Source organism: Notolabrus celidotus, chromosome 5, assembly GCF_009762535.1.
Source record: "Notolabrus celidotus isolate fNotCel1 chromosome 5, fNotCel1.pri, whole genome shotgun sequence".
Lineage (NCBI taxonomy): Eukaryota > Metazoa > Chordata > Actinopteri > Labriformes > Labridae > Notolabrus > Notolabrus celidotus.
The window spans coordinates 38,771,291-38,794,081 of NC_048276.1; the positions used below are offsets into that span (position 1 = coordinate 38,771,291).

General features: G+C 43.8%; 1 protein-coding gene across 2 annotated transcripts; it reads left to right on the forward strand.

Annotated features, from left to right (window-relative positions):
• Positions 1-2,994: 2,994 nt before the first annotated feature.
• fgfr4 (fibroblast growth factor receptor 4) lies at positions 2,995-21,266 on the forward strand. Of its 2 annotated transcripts, XM_034684613.1 has the most exons (21): positions 2,995-3,658; positions 6,042-6,253; positions 9,709-9,896; positions 9,979-10,129; positions 10,229-10,279; positions 10,965-11,234; positions 11,566-11,655; positions 11,745-11,911; positions 12,023-12,146; positions 13,013-13,203; positions 13,315-13,453; positions 13,599-13,792; positions 13,938-14,083; positions 14,394-14,515; positions 14,629-14,739; positions 15,075-15,265; positions 16,776-16,898; positions 17,489-17,559; positions 17,713-17,850; positions 18,037-18,142; positions 18,669-21,266. In XM_034684613.1, exons 2-21 carry the CDS (start codon positions 6,166-6,168, stop codon positions 18,843-18,845), a joined length of 2,838 nt encoding a protein of 945 aa, XP_034540504.1. In that variant the 5' UTR covers positions 2,995-3,658; positions 6,042-6,165; the 3' UTR covers positions 18,846-21,266. The 2 variants fall into 2 exon arrangements, with proteins under 2 accessions (XP_034540504.1, XP_034540505.1); XM_034684614.1 differs by lacking the exon at positions 2,995-3,658 and having other exon boundaries at positions 5,852-6,253; positions 18,669-21,201.
• The last annotated feature ends 1,525 nt before the right edge of the window (positions 21,267-22,791 follow it).

Genomic DNA, 22,791 nt, shown 5'->3' on the forward strand with positions numbered 1-22,791 from the left:
CACAATAAAACCCAACGTCCGGTTGAGGCAGAAAGATCATCCTGAAGGGTTCCCATGAGACTAAAATGAATAGCCTGTTAAGTTTCAGCACTGTTGGCCTTTATAAGCTCATGAGTCGGATCTCTGCTGAACATGAGCGGACTTCAACTGCACTCAAATATATGGAGGGACATCAACACTTTGGTTTGGTTAAGTTAAGTTAAGTTAAGTTAAGTTAAGTTAAGTTAAGTTAAGTTAAGTTAAGTTAATTTAGGTTAGGTTAGGTTAGGTTAGGTTAGGTTAGGTTAGGTTAGGTTGAGTTGAGTTGAGTTGCGTTGAGTTGAGTTTGGTTAAGTTGAGTTAAGTTAAGTTAAGTTTACTTAACTTAACTTAACTTAACTTAACTTAAGTCAAGTCAAGACTAGTTTAGTTTAGTTTAGTTTAGTTTAGTTATGTTAACTTAACTTTAGTTTAGTTTAGTTTAGTTTAGTTTAGTTTAGTTATGTTAACTTAACTTTAGTTTAGTTTAGTTTAGTTTAGTTATGTTAACTTAACTTTAGTTTAGTTTAGTTTAGTTTAGTTTAGTTTAGTTTAGTTATGTTAACTTAACTTTAGTTTAGTTTAGTTTAGTTTAGTTTAGTTTAGTTATGTTAACTTAACTTTAGTTTAGTTTAGTTTAGTTTAGTTATGTTAACTTAACTTTAGTTTAGTTTAGTTTAGTTTAGTTTAGTTTAGTTATGTTAACTTAACTTTAGTTTAGTTTAGTTTAGTTTAGTTTAGTTATGTTAACTTAACTTTAGTTTAGTTTAGTTTAGTTTAGTTATGTTAACTTAACTTTAGTTTAGTTTAGTTTAGTTTAGTTTAGTTATGTTAACTTAACTTTAGTTTAGTTTAGTTTAGTTTAGTTTAGTTTAGTTATGTTAACTTAACTTTAGTTTAGTTTAGTTTAGTTTAGTTATGTTAACTTAACTTTAGTTTAGTTTAGTTTAGTTTAGTTTAGTTATGTTAACTTAACTTTAGTTTAGTTTAGTTTAGTTTAGTTTAGTTTAGTTATGTTAACTTAACTTTAGTTTAGTTTAGTTTAATTAAGTTATGTTAACTTAACTTTAGTTTAGTTTAGTTTAGTTTAGTTTAGTTATGTTAACTTAACTTTAGTTTAGTTTAGTTTAGTTTAGTTAACTTAACTTTAGTTTAGTTTAGTTTAGTTTAGTTTAGTTATGTTAACTTAACTTTAGTTTAGTTTAGTTTAGTTTAGTTTAGTTTAGTTATGTTAACTTAACTTTAGTTTAGTTTAGTTTAGTTTAGTTTAGTTTAGTTATGTTAACTTAACTTTAGTTTAGTTTAGTTTAATTAAGTTATGTTAACTTAACTTTAGTTTAGTTTAGTTTAGTTTAATTAAGTTATGTTAACTTAACTTTAGTTTAGTTTAGTTTAATTAAGTTATGTTAACTCAACTTTAGTTTAGTTTAGTTAAATTAAGTTATGTTAACTTAACTTTAGTTTAGTTAAGTTCAGGCCTTACACCCTGTTTGTTTCCTTTAAAGCTTCAAAGAGTGATTTATCTGCTCGTGAAACTGACTGAATTGATTACGGATCCCTCTATAAAACCTGCAAACAAGACGATAAGCAATCAGACTGACCTTTATGTCAAGATATTTGTATATCCTAAAACTGCTCCTACAGGATGGGTGTCAGACAAACATGCAGCAAAAAGAAACAACCTTTGAAAAGTCTGTCAAAAGAGGCACAATGACAACAACACTACTGACACATGTACAGGACAGAATCAGGAAGAAAGAAGCGGTGCTACTTTGTCTGCAGGAGTTTCCAAAATTGGCGCCAAACCAAAAGTTCCTCACTGGAGCTTTAACATATTTGATTTAATGTCACTTGGTTTAAAATCCCATGTCCTGCTCTTAGCTTTATATATTGCTGCAGAGGGGTTTACAGTGAAAACAATCAGAGGCACGAGGGGTCTGTGTGTGTCACTGAGATGTTGAACACCTTGTCAAACTGTGCCTTTTGGAGCAGTGTGGTGAGAATGAGGGACATTTTTTTACTTATAGGATCAAACACAGAATTCAACCTGAAGGTAGAATCTGTGAGAGGCAGAAAACAAATCTAATGTCTTTTTTATTTGTGTTTGTTTGTTTGTTTGTTTGTTGTTTTTTGGGTTCAACTTTAAGAAACATTTGAGTATAAAGGTGAGTTGATAACTTTTTTATGATCCCCAGCAGAGTGGGGAGTGATGTAAAACTGAAGAAAGGAAAAAGTGAAGGAGTTTTCTGTTGAGTGTTTTCACTGAATCTTGTGTTCACATTTTTATCACTTTATCACTATCAGGTGTTTCCTTATCTCTCCTGTGTGCTGACCTCACACTGATGCATGCAGCATGGACCCTTCTCCTGCAAATAAAAAGTCTTTCTCTCATTCACAAGAAAGATTATTTATGTCGTGATTTTTTTTCTTTGTGATCTGTAAAATAATAATCTTCTGTGAGGACCTGAAGCCTCGGAGAGGTAATCTGATAAAAACAGGGCTGATCTTGATTCTCTGCTGCATGCAGCTAATGGGATTACGGGGTCTTGTTCTTTTACTGATGCAATTAAAACGTGGAGGCAATTCACAGCCTCCACTCAGTGAAGCATCTTAATTGAATGCGTCTCCTAAAGAGGCCTTAACGCTCTGTTTGCATAGAGCACAATTATCCTGCAATAAATTATGAGGCGTGATAAAAAAAAAACACAGACTGTTTTCATAACGTGATTTATGAGGACGTTTTGGCACGCGTGGCGAGATTCAGGATATATTACAAAAAGTAAAGTTAGTGTTTTGTGTTGTTTTTAATCCACGGTGATTCCAGAGATCTGTGTAGAGGAGGCTGAGGGTCTTGAGTTTATTTGCCAGCTCTTTGGTGGGATGGGGGGTAGTTTTTTTTTTATGTGAGGGTAACAGCAGCGCACCCCTCCCCTCTCTCTCCCCTCCTCCTCCTGCTCCCCTGGCCGCTCTCAGACCATTGTTGTTGTGACTGCCGGCCGGAGAGGAGCAGTAGTGCTGCTAGAGAGCTGCTGAGTGGAGGACGCAGTCTGACACACTCCGTGCTGTACAAGAGAAACGATCCGAGGAAGCTGAGCTCCATAGTTTTACGGCAGATTTCACCAGGATACACTCACAGAGGAGAGGAGAACTTTTAGAAGCGCTGCGTAAAGACGCACGGAAGAGTTATCCAAGAGTCAATACGAGACGGGGCTCCAAACTCCGGGGCACGTTTTTCTAGCCCGTCTTGATCTCTTTCTCTCGCCACTTTGGATCTTTTGCAAATATTCATATAAGGATAAATTACTTATTTCGCGTGAAATCAACGACTCTGCGTTTTTTTCTCTCCATGGATTTAGCTCTCTGATCGGCCCGCTGCAGTGGACTTTGCCCAGCGGGATCACACAGCTCTGTTCGCCGGTCACCAGGAGAGAGAGAGCCCGGCAGCTGTCGTGCATGTTCCGGGAGGCTGTATTAATGGATTAATGAGCTTCATTCTCTCCCGGATAGAGCTGATTTCAGACACTTTGGCACACAGAGGAAACACTAAAGCTCCAAATGACGGGTTCAATATTCGCGCGTACTGGCTGGAATAAGGAGTGATTCCCCCCCTCATCTCTGCGAGGACAGGCCGGGAGGAAAGGTGGGTGAAAACAGACTGAGACAGCTGGATGTTCTTGGAGAGTTGTTGTTTCATTCATTTTCAGCGGGCATGGGGGAGTCTGGGTTAGATTACGACACACACAAGAGAAGGCAGCATGATTTTAAATTCTACAATATTCAGATTCCAGCTTTGGAGCCAAGTCAGTTCAATCTTTTACTTCTTTTCAACAACTGTTTGTAAAGAAGAGCTCATTTCTTGAAAATGTTTTATTCCACGGTTACTCTTCTGCATTGTGAAGAAGTGATTCATCCAGAAAGAGAAGTTTAAGATATCTAACCTTCCGCAGTCACTGTGTGTCAGGAGCGAGTGTTTGTGTTGCTGAGAGTGGAGTTTGAACCCAGACAGACCATAGATCACATGCAGTCACATTTATGATTTCAGATGGAATAAAACTCGTTGTTAGTTTCCTGCACGATGATGGTCTTTAGTGAGTGAAGTCGTAGATTTGGGGGAAACAGAAAGAGATCATGAACGTTTGGTTTGATTTAATTTTCCTTTGAGATTCGCAGAAGTGCTGATTGTTTTAATTAACTGATAGATAGCTGCTCGGTGCAAACAATGTGACCCTACAATTCCGTATAATAAATGTGTGGAACTCATATCAACATGCCTGCAGCTCTGAAGTTCACTGTGACCCGCAACGGCTGGGCCAATGCTTAGCTTATTAATTAATTCATACAGTGGGATTTAGAAACATACAGTTCATTATAGAATAGAAAATAAGAGCATGCACTGTGACCTCCAGAGCTGATGGTTAAATACAGTTAAAGCTTTATTGGGTCTCGGCTTGATGTCTGCAGCGTGCAGCAGGAGAGGTTTTCTTTTCCAGTCCTTAATTTAGCAAGAAAACGTTTCATTCAGTTAGCTGGTTCTTTAAATGGTGTGTGTGTGTGTGTGTGTGTGTGTGTGTGTGTGTGTGTGTGTGTGTGTGGGCGCGGCATGCATGCATGGAGCGCACACACCGGGGTCTGGCGCCTGTGCGCAGTTGGCTCCACTCTCAGCAGAAAAATCAGTGTGTTATACTTTAGGTGTTCTTATGCACTGAGAGAGCTCATTGTTTGTCTGAGGGACTGGTTCTCGTGACAGAGCTGTAATCATATTCAGTATAAATATCTTCAGATCATTTTTGAGTCACAGCTGTGGAGGAAGATGTGCTGATGGGGTCAGAGTGATGAGGAGTTTGATGTAGAGGTAATTCACTCTCACAGAGGAGACTTGTTGTTATGGCTGGAAGTCTTTTTTCACTTTGCTCTTATTTATAATTTGAATAAATTTGACAGCTGTTTTCTAAAACTTTAGTTCACTGAGCATTTAGTCACAAAGAGTCAGTTTATCAGAGGGGATGCTTATGTTGACCAAACAAATGCAGACTGACAGAAGGACTTAACTAAAGTTATCTTACATATGACTGTCACTGTAGTTCAGACTGTTTGGGTATCTGCTTTGTTTGAGGTGGAAGTTAAGGCAGCTTTAGTCGTATAGCACATTTCATACACAAGGGCAACTCAATGTGCTTTACATTAAAACATAAAAGCATTGGAAACATTCAGACAAGAACAAAAGAACACAATTAAAATGACAATATATTAAAAAATAGAAAAGAAAAGGAAAATTACAAATATATAAAAAAATAAAAATAGCTTTTAAAGCGAGTTAAAATAAGCTTGGTGGAAAAAGAATAGTACATCTTTCCAGGTTTTCATTGATGTGGCAATCAGACATCTGAGTGGACAGTTTGTGGTTTGTGGAATCAGTTATTTGCGGTCCTCTAATTTATTTAAAGACAAACTTTAGTAGGAAAACAGAAAAGATCCAATAATATTACCAATCATGCTGCAAGCTGAGACACAAAGTTTAGAGTTAAACTGTGATGTAAAGTCAGTACAATATAAAGTATCACATGTGTCAAAGTGAAGAGTTGACACTCTTGAGGCGATAAACCTCATCTCAGATTCGACTGCTTCGCTGCTTGTTGTGTTTCCACCTCCAGTCCTGAAGTCGACTCTGCCTGCAGCTCCTCCAGATTCTGTAGCTTCCTGGCAAGTTTCAAGTGTTTTTCTAGTGCGGGCCCATTATCCCGGGCCAGACTGAGCGCCATCCATTGACAAACAACAGGCGGTAACAGCCCTGCTCCTTATTCATGACGCAGGAGAGCCTGGACAATGTAAGGCGGACGAGCGGGACAGTTAGCAGGACATCTGCTGACGAATACAGCTGCTCACAGTCAACACAGCATCTCTGACTGTGGCTGAGCTGGATCTGTGCTTTCTGACTCCTGGTTAAAGTCTGAACAGCAAAGCTTCAAGAATCGGGTTTCTGATCAGCAGATAACCGTCTCCCTTGTGTTTTCTTGTGTCTACAGGATCCAGATTTAGAGACTTTGTGGGTTTCTGGAGTTTCCAATGCCAGGGGCCGGAGTGTGAGGCCAACCCCAGGCTTCAGAGATCTATTTTTATACCTTTTAACCACAACACCACGTCAAAAAGATGGTGAGGATCTGCACGTTCTGCGTTCTCTTGCTGAGTTTGATGGACAGAGCCTCATCCAGGGCCGTCGAGGAGGGACGGACTAAAGGTAAGATCTGAAACCATCAAACACACACTTCTCTGAATCACTCTGCTCTCCTTCTAAACCTTCGGGGGGATTGTGGGATGTAAAACTTGGATGTCTGGCTGGAAGGTTTGCTGGTTTGAAACCGCAGACACTCTGTGGACATCTGATCTGTGAACCTTACAATCAGTCCACTCTCCCTTGTTAGAAAGTGTCAGTTTCTTGGCAGCCGCGGCTCAGAGGAAGTCAAGGTGACAGAAAATATGACAGAGAGGCTGCAGTCAGGGTTTGGAAGGAGGGAGGAAAAAGGTGGGAGAAAGAAAAGCGCTCAGTGTTTGTGCTGCTGTAAACTGTGCTACCTGATCCGTCCGAGGCCCGGAGGCTCGGAAGTGTAAATCTTCCTGGCTGCGTGCCAGCTGTAGAGGAGGAAGAGGAGGGGAGCGAAGGGGCTTTTCATTCATACTCTACAGACAGAAGCCGATACACGGAGTCAGACATTGTTAGTTTTAAGATGCATGAAGATATTTCCACTGAGTGAAAGTGCAGCAGAATACAATCAGACGCTCTATGTGACAGAGTCCTGGACCTCTCTCCTGCTGGATCAGTTTCTGACTCTGATTAAAGGACTTCAGGTGACATTCTTGTGTCGATTGATGAAAGACAAAGTGGATTGTTTCCCCCTGAAGGCTTAAAGCACAGAGGCTGTCTCCTCTCCGTTCCTGCGGCCTCACTTTGTGCTGCAGGACCCGGCGTGTTTAGACGGCTGTGTGCAGGCGGGAGAGGCTCAGAGAAACCTTTAAGGTTCACGAACAAAGAATCAAACAGGGACTGATGACAGAGATCTATAGGTTGTGAAGCATAACTTCAAAGATAGAAACAGAACTACTCGTGGTGAAAGGAGAGGAACATGTCCTGGTTTCCCCATGCATAAAACATTTAAATTCACAACCATATTTATGAGCCAAAGTCCAATAAAAATCAGGTCTCTGCTCCTGAGGACAAACCGCCTCGTAACCTCTCTGTAGATCCCCGTGGAGAACATTATGTGATTATCAGTGAGCTCAGTAAACACTGTTCTTCTTCTGCTTTGAAATAAACTGCAGCCACAATCAAAGTAAGAGCACAAAACCACAGCATCGTCTACACCGCTTCTATAAAACTATTTCAATTATTCTCAGCCTCAGGCGTTTTCTGTCGTGTTCCTGATCTGATCAAAACTCTCAGTGAAAATAAATCACAGCGTCCTCCACATTTAATTATACTTCTAATGTTACCAACCACATGCTGCTGAATGCAGCGATCTGACTGTCCAAGGCTTTTCTTCCTCCTCCTCCAGGAAAATTATTTCTGTTCCAGTGTTCTACCACATCATTACAGACCGTACACAAGCCTAGAGCAGCTTTGTTCCAACACACGTCCAGTAAACAAAGAAACACGTCTTAACTCTGAGACCGGGACATCATAGATTCTGACGGTTTGATGTATGAGGCTGAGCTGAAGCAGTCCTGGTAATTGTCACTTCACAGTGAGCGTTTTGTAACATAAAGAAGAACAGCATGTGCCAGAGAATGCCGTTTTTTCTTTGGTCTCCGTGCAGATTAAGTGGGTTGGCATATTTTTTGGAGTGCATCTGCTGGTCAGGCCGAGTGCTCAGACCCGAGCCGCCTGTGGACAGAGCCTGACCTCTGAGCGGCAAACCTTCTGAGTGGTGTTTGAACAGATAATGAATGGATGCTTACAAAGTTAGCATCCATTCATTAAATGCAATTATTTTCTACTGCAAACATGAGCAAAGTGTTCTGCTTACTTTTAATGCAAATCAGTCACAGCTTAAAGCTTTTGACGTTCAGGGTCCGGACCCGGGTACGGCAACGTGACCAAGAGTTTCAACTCAAAGTGCCCTGAGAGGGTTTCTCCTCTTTCTCCTCTTTCCTGTCCTGAAACAGCGTGTTGATCTTTCAGCTCTGAGGAGAGTCATACAAGTCCATATGAATCTAACTTTAGTGCTTATTAGTGTGATAGGATAATATGATAGATATGATATATGATGAATATGATAACATCAATCCTGCATTGTCTGATTATACAAAGGAACCAGCGCTGCACAGGAGGAGTTACCGGGGTGAGAACACGCCTAAATAGTCTCTATGTTTGTTTACTGTTACAGTGATAAGAAAGAGTTCCAGTGCAACAGCTAGACCAGCCTCTACCTGAAGAACACAAACATCAGATATAACACCTGATGATGTTTGTCTGAAGCAGTTCCTCCACATACTGTCTCTGTGTACTGTACTTCTTTTGAAGGGCCGTGTTGCTCCATCCCGGGGTCAGGGCATGTTACTGTCCGAGGCCTCTTCATTGTCCGGACCGGTCTCCTCTGAGGTCTCCTCTGGCAGGCCCACCAGCCGGCCGGCCGGCTGGCTGACGGGCCGTTTGGCTCGAGCAGCCGAGCGGTTTGTTTGTGTTGTGTTGTGTTTTGTTTGCCCCCTCGCCTCTGGGTGACAATTCACACTCTGCCGCGAGTTCAACTACCGGGCACCGTCCCTGTCTCTGCAAGTTCATTAGCGTGGCTTTAGGTTAGTGTGTGTGTGTGTGTGTGTGTGTGTGTGTGTGTTTGTCTCTGTGATTAACTGCTGACTATTAGTTTTATTGTAGTCAAATTTGCCCGTTTAGAGTGAAATGTGCAGCCTGTGTGGATCTCTGGTTGTGATGTTTGCAAGCTCAGAGAACACTTGGTATTATTTCTTAATGAAAATAAAAATCAGTCTCAACGCCCCATCAAGACTTTAAATCTGTTGCTGCTCTGACCAATCCCTGAGTCTGGTTCTCCACTTACCTTGTAGTTAGCGTGTATTAAAGCGTTACCCTCCATGTTCTCTGCGTGATTATAAATAACAGCAGCACTTTACTGGGACAAGAAAACAGATTGCCTTTTCACTAAGCGCTCACAGGAAGCAATCAAACAGAAAATTGCTCGGGAAAATTGCTCGTTCTGAGCGACTGAGCAGAGAGCACGTCCAGGGCGCACATATGCTTCTATAAGTGAGTGGGCGAAGACGTAAACGGTTGAGGGACCTGCTGAAAGGACAGCACTGTGGCCGAGGCTGACACCATAGTTGCCGGGTTATCAGTGCACTCTATCAGCAGCCCCTGGTGGCATTAAATGACGGCGGTTGCTCTGGAACATTGTGTACTCCTGTAGCGAGACCTTTCAGAGGTAAACTGAGACCTCATTGTGTGTTTGGACAATTTCTGTCTTGAGTTCAGACCAAGGCGGTTTATAGCTGTTCAGTAAGACCCTGGACCCACAATTCTGTGGAACAACAGCAACAGAAAAACCCAAAACTGGTCTGGAAATGAATCAAATCATTCTGAGCAAAAGTTGCCAAAACTGTGCAAGGAGAGAGTTTGGAGCATCATTTCTAGAGTCCAACTTTACGTTAAAAAGAGGCTGATCTTTCTTGTTTTTCCTCTTCTAGATCTTCGTGTCTCCAGGCCTCTGATAGCCCCGGGTTACCCTGAAAACACGACCGCAGTGATGGGTGGTCAGGCCAAGCTGGTGTGTAAAATCCACCGACCGGCCTCCACAAAGGTTCAGTGGCTGAAGACCGAGGCCAGCACATCAGGCCGAAGCCAAGGAGGACAGCCTCGCCTCAGAGCTCTGACGGTGAGGACAGATCGCCTCACAGATTAAAAACTGGTGTCCTCTTGTATCCACATGGTGCTAACATTGTCTGTCCTCCATGCAGGCCTTGCAGAGCAACGCCTCAAAGCTGAACACTCTGCATCTGTCCAACATCTCTCTGGAAGATGCAGGAGAGTACATCTGTATGGCTGAGAGCGTGCACGCAGGGCAGACGCTTCAGGCCATGCAGTCTGCGTGGATGGAGGTCCTGCCAGGTGAGAACTGTGTTCATCTTCAGTGTCCAGTGCAACGTTGAACCAAAGACTCCAGGACTTCACCATCTCACTGTCTTCTATCTCTGCTACCATCCACAGGTACCATCATATCCAGAACTGTGGACATGTCTGCTGCTGAAATCCCCCCAGGTACAGTAACTGTAAATGTGTCTGAATGTACAACAGCAGAATGTTTGAGCGGCTGCCCTACTGACAAAGGAAATATTGTGACATATCGACCATTGAGCAGGTTCAGGAGGTTGGTTTTTTGTAGAGGGAGCATTGTAGACTCTGTAAGATGGTCTGGCAGCCATCTGTGTGGACTACATTGCATGCTCTCTCCTCCCCAGGCTGAAGTAAACTCACTTAGATCTCAGCAGACCTTCACCGCCCCTCAAAATTACCCTCCGTCCACTGTCACGCTGCAACATGTTCATTAGCTTCAGCCTCTCGTCCTCTGTGTTTCTTTTCTTCTCTTGTTTTGGATCCAGCAAGTGTTTGGAGGAGGAGGGAGGGAGGAGGGTGTGAATAAAGGGGGGTCGGATATGTTGGGCCTCCTCGTCTCCATGGTGCTTTCATTGTGTGTGCACAGGGATGGGGGGGTAGGAGATGAAGGAATTGAAAAGCTAAAGGTCATAGTTTGAGGGGTAGCTACTCGCTGTAGAACGGAGGTGAAGAAATAACCTGATGAAGAAGTTGGGATGTGTTCAAGAGTCAAAAAGAAAAAGAAGAAGAGAAAGAAAGAAAACATCCAAAGTGTGCACAGAGAAACCTCCTCCGCCTATCCGGAGCAGCATGCTAACGTCTTGTTTGCTGTTGTCCTTTGGCTCAACAGATGTCCTTGAGGACCTGAATGAAGACACCTCAGAACATCTCCTCTTAGAGCCAGGAAACGTTTTGAAGCTCCGCTGTGACATGAGCACCCGGCCCGGCATGGCGGTGAACTGGTACAAAGAAGGAGGCCGGGTTGTGCCCACACCACGAATCCAGATCCGCGGCGCCATCATGGAGATCACAGACGTCATGTACGAGGACTCAGGGGTTTATATCTGTGTTCTGCGGGGATCCAAAGAGCCTGTGAGGAACTTCACCATCACTGTGACGGGTAAGGACACCTTTATTGTTGACCAACATCATTGAGATGAATCGATCCTGCCTTTGATTTCTGCTTACATCTTTAGCTGAGCAGATGCTAGCTCAGGGTGCGCTAATAACAAGCTAACATTTTGTATTGTACTGTAACATGCAGTATGCGGAATAACATCTAGGTTAACTGCATCTCTCATTTTAAAGTTCAGAATGATCATTTCATTTATTCTCCAATCCATGGACGGATGTAAAAATTCTAAGTGCTGTAGCTTCTGACGTGTGAACACTTGTTGCCTGTCCTGGTCCTTCATCATGATGAACTTCATGTTGCCTTGTCTTGTTTCCAGACTCACTGGGGTCCGGTGATGATGATGAGGATAACGGGTTGGAAGACTCATCAGCTGAGATTGAAAACGACCAGGTCTACATCTCCAGAGGTGAGTGATTGATGCTGGTTACCTGCACACTTCAGTCTCTTACAGGACGCTTTGACCGTGGGCTCACTGTCCTGTCTTTGTCCAAACAGGTCCGTACTGGACTCACACCCAGCGCATGGAGAAGAAGCTGTACGCCGTCCCTGCTGGTAACACGGTGAAGTTTCGCTGCCCAGCCATGGGAAGCCCAATGCCGAGCATTCGCTGGCTCAAAAACGGACGTGAGTTCAGAGGAGAGCATCGCATCGGGGGCATCAAGGTGAGGGTCCAAGTAGTTCTGTATCTCTTGAATATATGTAGAGTCCACCCGGGCTCATTCCACCTGAGAGCTTTGACCATGCTGATGTTGTTGTGTGTTTTGTGTCTGTAGCTGAGGCACCAGCACTGGAGCCTTGTGATGGAGAGCGTGGTTCCTTCAGACAGAGGAAACTACACCTGCATGGTGGAGAACAGATACGGCTCCATTGCTCACAGCTACGTCCTGGATGTCCTCGGTAAGAGATTCAAAGCTCTCTGGCTGAAGTGTGTGTATCACTGAGTGTACTTTTCTGTCTCCACTGAATGTTTTGTTGCAGCTCTTATTTGAACAGAAGGTTAAAAATTCAAGTCAGCAATGAAGGTAGAAATCTGCATTTAATGTCAGGAAGACAGACGAATGGATTTGTTCATAAATGTAAAATTTCAATGCCTGACTTGTTCAAATATAAAACCTCCGTGCTGAGGGAGGGGAAGACTTATGGGGGGGTAGCAGAAGGTGTCTGACGTCGGCTGTTGCGAGCAGGATGTGGGCGGTCAAGCGTCCACACAAGTTTTCTACCTGACTGGAGATTGAGGAGGACTGCAGTTTGTTTGTTCATTTGTGTGCATTCTGTCCACCACGGGGTCAGTTTCTGTCCCCATTGTCGGGGGAGAAGACTAACGAGACAGTTAACGAGATCAGAGAGGGAGAGTAAGCACAGATCAAAGACAGCCCGCGACCAGCTGACAAAGAGACGCGCTAAGAGAACAGATTTTCATCCACTGATGATATTTCCTGCTCTTTAGAGTATAAACACATTCAAGACAATGACTGCTGCGTTTCTGTACAAAGCAGTCATGCTTGGCAGCTTCTAAATCTGAAGATGATTTTAGCCACAGCTTTCTGTGACTCCAGTCTCCATGTTTGTCCGTCTACATAGACTCCTGGTGAGAGGGGGATTTCTAAAACTCCATGCTTGGCAGATCAGTTAAAATCTTCTTAATCACCTTTGAACTTCTGCCCTGAGTGGAGGGAAAGCCTTTAAGCTCTGTCTCAGGAGCTCAGTGCTATCTTTCATTTTTTCCACTTCCTCATACGTCCTCTGATTTCTTCTCCTTACAGAGCGCTCTCCACACAGGCCCATCCTGCAGGCCGGCCTGCCTGCCAACAAAACAGCAGTGGTGGGAAGTGACGTCCAGTTCCACTGTAAGGTCTACAGTGACGCCCAGCCTCACATCCAGTGGCTCAAACACATCGAGAGGAACGGGAGCCGCTACGGACATGACGGGACGCCCTACGTTCAGGTCCTTAAGGTTGGTGCTGTCAGCAAAATATGTAGATAGACACCGACTTCCCAGCTACGAAAGCCTCCAGTAGAGATATTAGAAGAGGATTCACCATAATAACTTCTCTGTATCCTACAGACCGGCAGTCTGAACATGTCAGATGTGGAGGTGCTCTACCTGTCCAAAGTGACCATGGAGGATGCTGGAGAGTACACCTGTCTGGCTGGAAACTCAATCGGATTCGCCCACCAGTCTGCTTGGCTCACTGTTATCTCAGGTACCTAACAGTTTGAACAACAATGCAAAACGCTGTTGGCGAACATTTGTTTCTCCAAGTTAGCTCTAGGACATTCAGCCAGTTACATCCTGGCATCAACAAACCAAATACAGACTTTCTAACAACTGTCGCCCTCTTTGTGTAGAAGAAGAAGCAGCAGACGCCATAGAGACCATGGAGACCAAGTACACCGACATCATCATCTATGCCTGTGGCTTCCTGGCTCTGATCATGGCCATCATCATTGTGGTGTTGTGCCGAATGCAGGTCCACCCCAGAAGGGAGCCGTTCGATGCTCTACCTGTTCAGAAGCTCTCTAAGTTCCCTCTCCGCAGACAGGTAGGCCTCTTTGCACTGCAGGGATCGGAGTATTGTGTTCTAACAGCTGCTTACTGAGGACTATGACGGCTGGGCGTGCATGAAGTCATTTGAACGTGGTATCCGGTGTCTGATGCCTAAACTGTATGTGTCTCTCTTACTTCAGTACTCTGTGGAGTCCAACTCATCAGGGAAGTCCAGTGCGTCGCTCATGAGGGTGGCTCGCCTCTCCTCCAGCTGTTCACCTATGTTGGCAGGAGTCATGGAGATTGAATTACCCTATGACCCAGATTGGGAGTTTCCCAGGGAGAAGTAAGTTGGAGTCACTCCTGTTATCATTTAAAGATACAGATGTGTGTTTTGTAAAGAGCTTTGTATAACAGAAGACAAATGTTGATCCCTTTCAAAGAGAACATTTCTCCGCTAAGTTTAGTTCGACCTCTTGGATCCAGACCTATTTAAACATCGTCGCTCTCACATCATGCAGGGACACAAAAAGAAACAAGCCCGCAGCCTATTTTTAGCTGAACCCAACCTATGGTTTGAGAAACCAGAGCCCCAAATTATGGATTTCTACAAATTTCATTTAGGTATACTTATTTTTCTCTGTTCCTCTCTCTAGTCTAACGTTGGGTAAACCTCTAGGAGAAGGCTGCTTTGGTCAGGTGGTCAGAGCTGAGGCTTACGGCATCAACAAGGACTCTTCAGATCAGCCAACCACCGTGGCGGTGAAGATGCTCAAAGGTAAGAGTCATAAGAGAGATGACACAGACCCAAAGATACCTTCATATTTTAGTTAACATGTGTTTTCTATGTGGAAGGAAAGCTTCTCTAAATGAAATGTGTTCTTCCTAAAGATGATGCTACAGACAAAGACCTGGCAGACCTTATCTCAGAGATGGAGCTGATGAAGGTTATGGACAAACACAAGAACATCATCAACCTGCTCGGGGTCTGCACACAGGATGGTGAGTTTCTTTGACTTGTTGACATGTAATGTAGTTTTCTTAAAGATGTGCAAAGAGGTCAGCTGTCGGTCTGATGGTTTTCTTAGAGCCGATGATTAGATCAGATCATGTGAGATGACTTCTTCCTCCTTGTAAATGTTATCTCTGACACACGCCCTTATTTTGGAGGGAAAACAATGTCTCTCCTCAAACTTCCTTCCAAGCTCCCTTTTATCGTAAATCCAAACAAACCATCCTGATTTAGAGAGTGATTCACTGTGGTGGTCCTGAGCCTCGGAGCTAAAACAACAACATAAACGAGTCGGTCATTCATTCTGTGTGTGTTCCCCCCTCAGGCCCTCTGTATGTGCTGGTGGAGTACGCCTCAAAAGGCAGTCTGAGGGAGTACCTGCGGGCCCGAAGACCCCCAGGCATGGACTACACCTTTGATGTGACCAAGGTGCCTGAAGAGCAGCTCACCTTCAAAGACCTGCTGTCCTGTGCCTACCAGGTTGCCAGAGGGATGGAGTACCTGGCCTCTAAAAGGGTACGCTCACTTTAACAAGAGGAAATGACTTTTAGTGGAACATCAGAGAACCTCCCTGATTATTTGGGGGTTGTAAATTGTGTCTGGAAGCTACTGATAGCTGTAAGACGATGTTTGGGCGATTGGATTGATCCACTCTCTGATTGGTCCATCTGCAGGAAGTTTATTTAAAATGTTTGAGACTTGTCCTTACATCCTTACACACAGTAATACCTGTGTACTGACTGATTCAGTTTAACTTCAGATACATAAAAACTGTTCTTTGTTAATGTTCGGTGTGAGCCAGACAGCGGCTTCATGGGTTTGGATGCTCTTAGTAAACTTCATAAAAGTGCCTCAGCTCTGTAGGGATGTTTCCGTATTAGACCTCATAAGTGTCCACATTCTTTGGCAGGAAGTTCAGCCACAAAATAAAAGCATGGTAGTAAAATGCCAAGCATTCGTAGACTCTGTGAGCTGTATGAGCCCAGAGTTTTGTCTTAAAGGGAATTATGATCCAGATTGAGATCTTGGGTTTGGGCACTTGGACCCGCCGGGTCATCACGGCGGCACTTCTTCTCCTTTCAATCCCCTGTCTCTCCTGCTGTCCTCTGTCTGTCCCTTTTACATCTTTTCTTCCCACCCCCACCCCCCATGTTTCTATTCCTTTCATTTTCCCAGCATGCTCTCTGTCTGTGTGCTTCTTATCAACACGTCTCTTTGTCTGCCAGCCGGTGTCTCACACACATTCCTCAGCAGAGCGCTGCTGCAGCTTCAGCCCTGTTTACTCTTCTTCATCCATCCATCTGTCCGTCCCCTCCGTCGCAGGGCTTTGTCCTTTTTAACGCTGCCATAAATCTGTTAGCAAACAGGCAGCAGAACTGTCGCCTGGGTGTAGGCATCGGGTTTCTGGCTCTACGGCCTCCTAAGAATGCAGGAGTCTGAAGCTAACCCTCCATTATGGGGAGACCCACAAACCAAGACCGGTTAATTTTGCACGTCCCCACAAATCCCACGTCTATTTCGAATGAAAACCAAAATAAACTTAATGACATCCATTCAATGTGGGCAAACAGAGCCTTTCTTTTTTCCTCCCTAAGGGTTGTTTTTTCTTCAAACTCCCTGCTCTCTATATAAAGACATTTTAATTTTGTAGCATTCTCTAAAACGAGGCTCTCTGTGTTGACTTTAGACTCCTGACTTCTCTCTTTGGAGAAAATCCTCCATGAATCATTTCTACCTCCCCGTCTGTGTTTTTACATGACCTCTCCAGACCACAACCTGGAGCAGACAAGACCACGTTGTTTCTTCAGTAGAAGCTCTTTTCATGAACTTGAGACCTTTGGTTGTAGGGTTTTGTTCAGCTTGTTATTTGCACGGGACTGTCCATTATACTTGATAGAAATATCACAGAGAATCAAAACCGGACAACTCTTCACGTCCACCTTAAACCTTTAAGCTCTAATAAACGGGCTCCTGCAGTAGGTGTGAAACTGACTGTAGCTGAACTCTCTCTCCTCCCTCTATGCAGTGCATCCACAGAGACCTGGCAGCCAGAAATGTTCTGGTGACAGACGACAACGTGATGAAGATCGCTGACTTCGGCCTGGCCAGAGGAGTCCACCAGATCGACTACTACAAGAAAACCACCAACGTGAGTCACACTTTGTGGTGGCATGTTTTCAGGAATCCTGTTTTCAGGGATATAACTTTTCTTTCCAGAGGTTTACAAGAAGTCTACTTTACATTTTCCATAGTTGAGAATCGACAAAGTTTTTAATATTTGTGAGAAGAAGGAAAATCCATGTGGCTCACTTCAAATCTTTAGGTCCAAAATCACAATATTTTCTGGACCTCAAGTAGAAGCACTTTAGTCACATTAAAGGGATGATTAAATGGTAGACCAGAAGCCCCCTTTGACCTCTGATCCTCAATGGTCTCCCTCACTGATCAATACGGTATCACTTTCATATCATTCAATCAAAGTATTTAAATATCTTCATGTTAGATGTGCCAGTCCGGCTTCTCTCGCAGCTGTAACACCCCTCAGGACAGATGTCTGATGTTTCCTCTGAGTGGCAGCAGGCCTAATGAGACTTAATTAGAGAAGAGAGTAGAGAAGGAGAGGAATGAGGGAGGAAGGGGAGGGAGAAAAAAGATTGAACATGAGACAGAAAGAAAAATGTCTTGCGATGAGACGTGAGCTGAAGCTGGAGCTCTAATGTGTTCATGTTCGCTCTGCAGGGACGGCTGCCGGTGAAGTGGATGGCACCAGAGGCTTTGTTCGACAGAGTCTACACACACCAGAGTGACGTGTAAGTCCAACTACTCATACACAAGAACATATTCAGACCTTACAACAGGGGCCACTCTGAACTACATAAAAACCTGAGATCAGATTCTTAACTTCATTAAATGAAACTATGTACATGAGCTCTGAACGATGTGTCTCCTTCCTCCCTGCTCAGGTGGTCGTTTGGGGTTCTTATGTGGGAGATCTTCACACTGGGCGGCTCACCGTACCCTGGGATCCCTGTGGAGGAGCTCTTCAAGCTGCTGAAGGAGGGACACCGCATGGACAAACCCTCCAACTGCACACATGAACTGTAAGCCAGGAGTTCCTTAATGACCTGTGTTGTTTTTCTGATCAATCTGACAAACCATCCACTAATCTCAAACGAGTGATGCAATCCCCCATAAGTAGACCTCTTACGGACACATCAGTGAAAATATTCTCCTGCTGGTAAATTCTTTAATTCTTTAATAATTGTTGTATTTGTTGTGTTCCTCAGCTACATGATGATGCGAGAGTGCTGGCATGCTGTGCCCACCCAGAGACCGACCTTCAAACAGCTGGTGGAGGAGCTGGACCGAGTGCTGCTGTCTATCTCTGACGAGGTGAGTCACACACACACACACACACACACACACACACACACACACACACACACACACACACACACACGCATGCGGGCAAATGTTTGCATTCATAAAGATTTACACACGCATGTACTTCCTTCCTTTCACAATCTGCTGCCCAGATGTCTTCAATGCTCTGAATGTGTATAATCCAGGGTTTAAAACCTCACACAAACAGAACACAGAGCTCACTGTGTCTGGATGCAGTTTTCACATTTCTGAAATTTCACAGTATTTTGTTCCAGATACATTTCAGAGTGTGTGGGTCATTATTTCAAGTCTAAATTGACCTTTTCAAACCATTGTTCTGTGTACTTGCGGTGGTTTCAAACCAAAGTGGCGTACTTTCTCCACATCTGGACACCATTAAAGAAAAACATGTTCAAAAGCAGTCTGAAAAATCGCCAAATACAAGTTTGTTTACAACCAATCTAACAAACGTTCCCCTGTGGGATGTTTGTTTAATGTTTCATTTCTCTAACTGCTGCACTTCTCTTTATCACAGTACCTGGACCTCTCAACGCCCTTTGAGCAGTACTCTCCGTCGTGTGAGGACACGTCGAGCTCCTGCTCCTCTGACAACGACTCTGTTTTTACCCACGATGCCTTGTCCACTGACCCCTGCCTCCTGGGCTACCAGGACGTACGCTCGAGGATAGACGTGAAGACGGCGCTCCGATAGATGGACAACTGAAGGCACACTCACATAAACACAAATCAACACAGTATGAACATGAAACACGACTTTGGGCTCATTGTAACACACGGCGGCGGCCATATTGGAGGTCGCTGGCTGCAGAGGGTGGTTACATGTTTTGGCTTCATCACGGCCCCAGAAAAAGCCCTTAGATTCTGGGACAAACAGAGAAACATGCACGAGGAGCACTGAGGCTGTGGGCTTCATCACACAGTGGAGGTTTGAAGAAGAAGAGGACGTATAAGTCAGCTCTGGCACCGTGCCCATGAACAGCTGTAACGTTGAAACCTGTGGCACTAGAAGAAACCCGGGAACTCGAACGCCTCACCAGCTCTCTTTGATCGACTCTCCTCCAGAGAGCTAATGGACAATGATCTCTACTCAAACCAGGGCGTGAAACCTCGCTGGTAAAGACATTTTAACAAGAAAAATAAGATTTATTTTGCTATGATAAAAAGAAGAAGTGATTGTTAAATATAAATCTCTTTATATAAGATTATTTTACTTTTGTGATGCTTATTTAAAAAGAAAACGGTCTTAAATCTCAGGATCTCTTGTGCTAAGAAGTTGCTGTAGTGGCAGCGAAGTGCCTGAATTTACGATTTCCTGTGAATATATTAGAATATCTAAATATTGTATGTACATATCAACAACATAAAGACGATTGCCTTTTATAAATTATTCTGAATGACACAAAAATGAAGGTTATTGGAGGTGAAAGGAGAGAGGAATTCAATCAAGTGTTTCAAGTGCCAAACCTGTCATGACTGTCTTTCATGTTTCATCCCAGAATACCAACAGATTCATTCATGTGCTGAATCCCAGTTTACCATTTGATGCTGTCAAACATGAGTTTACATCAGAAACATTTCTAACAGCACATATTTGAGTTTGGGTCAAGCTATAGAGGGAAACTTTTATTTTCCATTCACTCCAAAAACCTCAGATGTATGTGGTCACACATGGACCGGGCTTCACCTTTACACTTTCACATTTTGGAATGAAACTCTATTTGCCATGTTTAAGTAAATTGCCTCCACCTCCGGCCTGAGAAAACAACCTGTGGTCAAATATCAGAAGGAGCAAACCAAGTTCTAGTTGCTGTCGTTAAATGAAAACCACCAGAACATTTGAAATCTTACATCTCTGAAGTTCTGCATCAGGTCCAGAGAGTCCTAAAGGTCATCAGACCTCTTTACAAACAACCATGTCAACTTTGAGACAATGTTACATGGCCAATCTAGTAGTCCAGCTCTTTCAGAGACGGTGTGTCCAGGGTGGGACTGGTCCTGAAAAGGGGGACTGACGATTCAGCAGCATGGGGACTCAAGCCCACTGTCACTGCTGACAAGGAGAGGAGCCCAGGGAGGAGGAGGGAGGGTGGGCACTGAATGTGAAAGCCAGTGTGATTGATTTCAAATAGAGGAGAAGGGGGAGGGTCCCTCCTTTGTCTGGCTCTCACCCCTTCACCCAGCCCAATCTGTTAGCGAGGGGTCCTCAGGTCCGCAGCCCGGCCGGACAATGAGGGCTTTGCAGGCTTAATGGGTGTGACTGTGGACCAGAGGGAGTTTTTTGGGGGGTGGGTGGTGTTGTGGGGATAGCTTGGGCTTGTGTGCAAATGAAGAGGCTCTTATTATGGTAATGTCTCCTCTTCTTTCCCAAACGCCCCTATCTTTATCCCCACAGACGCCATCTTTTAAATTACAAATCTTAATTCAGAGTCAGCCGCTGCCTCCAGGACCAGCTGCAGAAAAATCCCCTGTGGGCCTAAATGCCAACTGAGCCCTAGTCCACCCCCTGAATCTGACCCCAAATAAAACAACAGAAAACAACTAGTCACACTGTTTTAACCAATACCCTCCCCGGGATCTTATCAGAGATAAGTCATATCAGGAAAGTTTGTTTAAAAGCTCAGCAGACTCTGTGTGTGACGCATTTGATTCCATTGAACTTGAATGGTTTTTGGTTGTTGCTTTGAGAAATGCTTCAAACCTGCATCAGATGTTATTTGTTACCATGTATCTCAGTCCAGTTTTTGTAACAAAAAATGTTGTTTTTATCCCACACTGCCCTGAATGCATCATCCCATCATCTCCCTGTGTGTAAACCAGTCATGCATTTCATGGATGAAGGATCCACATGTTTCCTCTCCTCCTCTTCTGGTACTTTATGCTGTCAGTCACTGAGGGACAGCTGCTGTCACTGATGAATATCTCATGTTGGAATGAAGCTCTTACATTTACATATAAGCTGTGTCTGGATTCATCCACACCTTCACATTCCTCCTCCCAGGTACAAACGTTAAACAGTCACCACGTTTTTAAACATTTCCTCAAGAGAATTATTTTAGAAATATCTAATTTATTTGTTTATTGTTTTGTTTTTATATGAAATAAAGTATAATTTAAAAACACTGCTGCTCTGTGTCCTCGTGTCTGTCTCTGAATATAGAGCAGTGATTCAGTTTGTCAGGTCTGATGATAACCAGACTCCAGCTGGAAGCCAATAACATCCTGAATCTGAGCAGGTTGTTATTTTTATGATTCAATAGTTTCTGCAGAGGTGTTTACATTTGAGACTTGGCAGAGATGCTGTGTGTCTGCTGTGTTTACAGAGTCTGTCCTTGTCATGCTCATGAGGTAACTGTCTGATAGTGAAGGTTCATTGACCTTATTTAGATCACCTGAGCATTAAATCTGTCCAGTATTCACACATGCTGCTGCTGTTAAAGTCTGTCATGCTTAAAGAACATATGTTCTTGGAGCTCTAGCTGACATTGAGTGCATGTCTGACATTATTCACATCCTTGTTTCCTTCTAAACCCCTCTCCAAAGCTCTACCCAACAGAAGCTGGATCAATCAGTTGCTCTCTGGCCTTTTGGACTCTGGGTTAACCGTATAACACTCTTCTATGTGAAGATCTGCAGAGTGTATTCATCTTTGTCTAGGCATAATTCACCTTTTATTTTTGCCCCTTGTACACTGCCTGTTCAAGACGGGACTGTCACGGGTCCCCGTCATTGCAAACGTCACAGAGGCCATCATCGGTGGCACTTACAGAGGTGAGATGGCCACCATCATTGTTCTGAATGCACCTGCAGCTTTCTGATTGTGCTCTCTCGATGGTGACGCTGCTGTTACACATCACTGTTGTGGCCTCACTTACGGTCCGGCGAGTCCACAACACAAGGTGAAATCAGAAACTCAGAAACTAAACTGCCGTGGCAGAGTTCAGTGTAAACGTGAAGGCATAGTTACAGAGTTTTGTTGCAGCACTCTCTCTTGACAGATACTGGCCAATTTCCAGTTTGGTGTTCCGTTGTCCAGTCCCTCCAGGATTTCGTGGGATGTCTTTGTGATTGTTGCGGCCTAAAAAGCCTGAATTTGCGACAGCTTTTTGAAAAAATTGCGGTGAAAGTTGCGTTTTTGGTTTTTTTTTGCTTTTTTCCCCCAATAACATCTCAGGGGCAAGTAAATACGCTAAATTACAGTTGTTTTTAGAAAGCATTCTTGATGTGGCCACTGACTGTATTTTGATTGTCTTGATTCACAGAAAAATGCCATGAAAGGTCTGTATTGCACATTTACGACGGTCCCTGAATGCACCTCGCAGCGACTGATGCACAGTCAGTTCACAGCACTCTGAAATTAATCTACATCTTTGATGACTAGGAGTTGATCAAAACTTACTGAATGTGTCTGATGTATCACCAAACTGGATTAAATCAAGCTGTAGATGCAGAACTTTTTACGGTAACCACGGCAACAACGTCAAACATCAAATATTAAACAGACGTCCCCCGGTTGTGTCTTTGTCACTAACGCACACCGGGGGGTAAAAATCCTCAATGAAGATGAGACAGATGCATGGAGGTGAGGAGAGCTGGTTCATAAAGCACACCTGCAGCAGGTAGAGACCAAGCTAACACTG

What these genes read in the sequence shown, in the direction of transcription:
- fgfr4 (XM_034684613.1), top strand. Translation starts at nt 6,166, where the DNA reads ATGGTGAGGATCTGCACGTTCTGCGTTCTCTTGCTGAGTTTGATGGAC. An exon ending in GGCGGTGAAGATGCTCAAAG is followed by an intron (nt 14,516 to 14,628) that starts GTAAGAGTCATA and finishes TTCTTCCTAAAG; the next exon opens with ATGATGCTACAGACAAAGAC. An exon ending in TGCTGTCTATCTCTGACGAG is followed by an intron (nt 18,143 to 18,668) that starts GTGAGTCACACA and finishes TCTTTATCACAG; the next exon opens with TACCTGGACCTCTCAACGCC.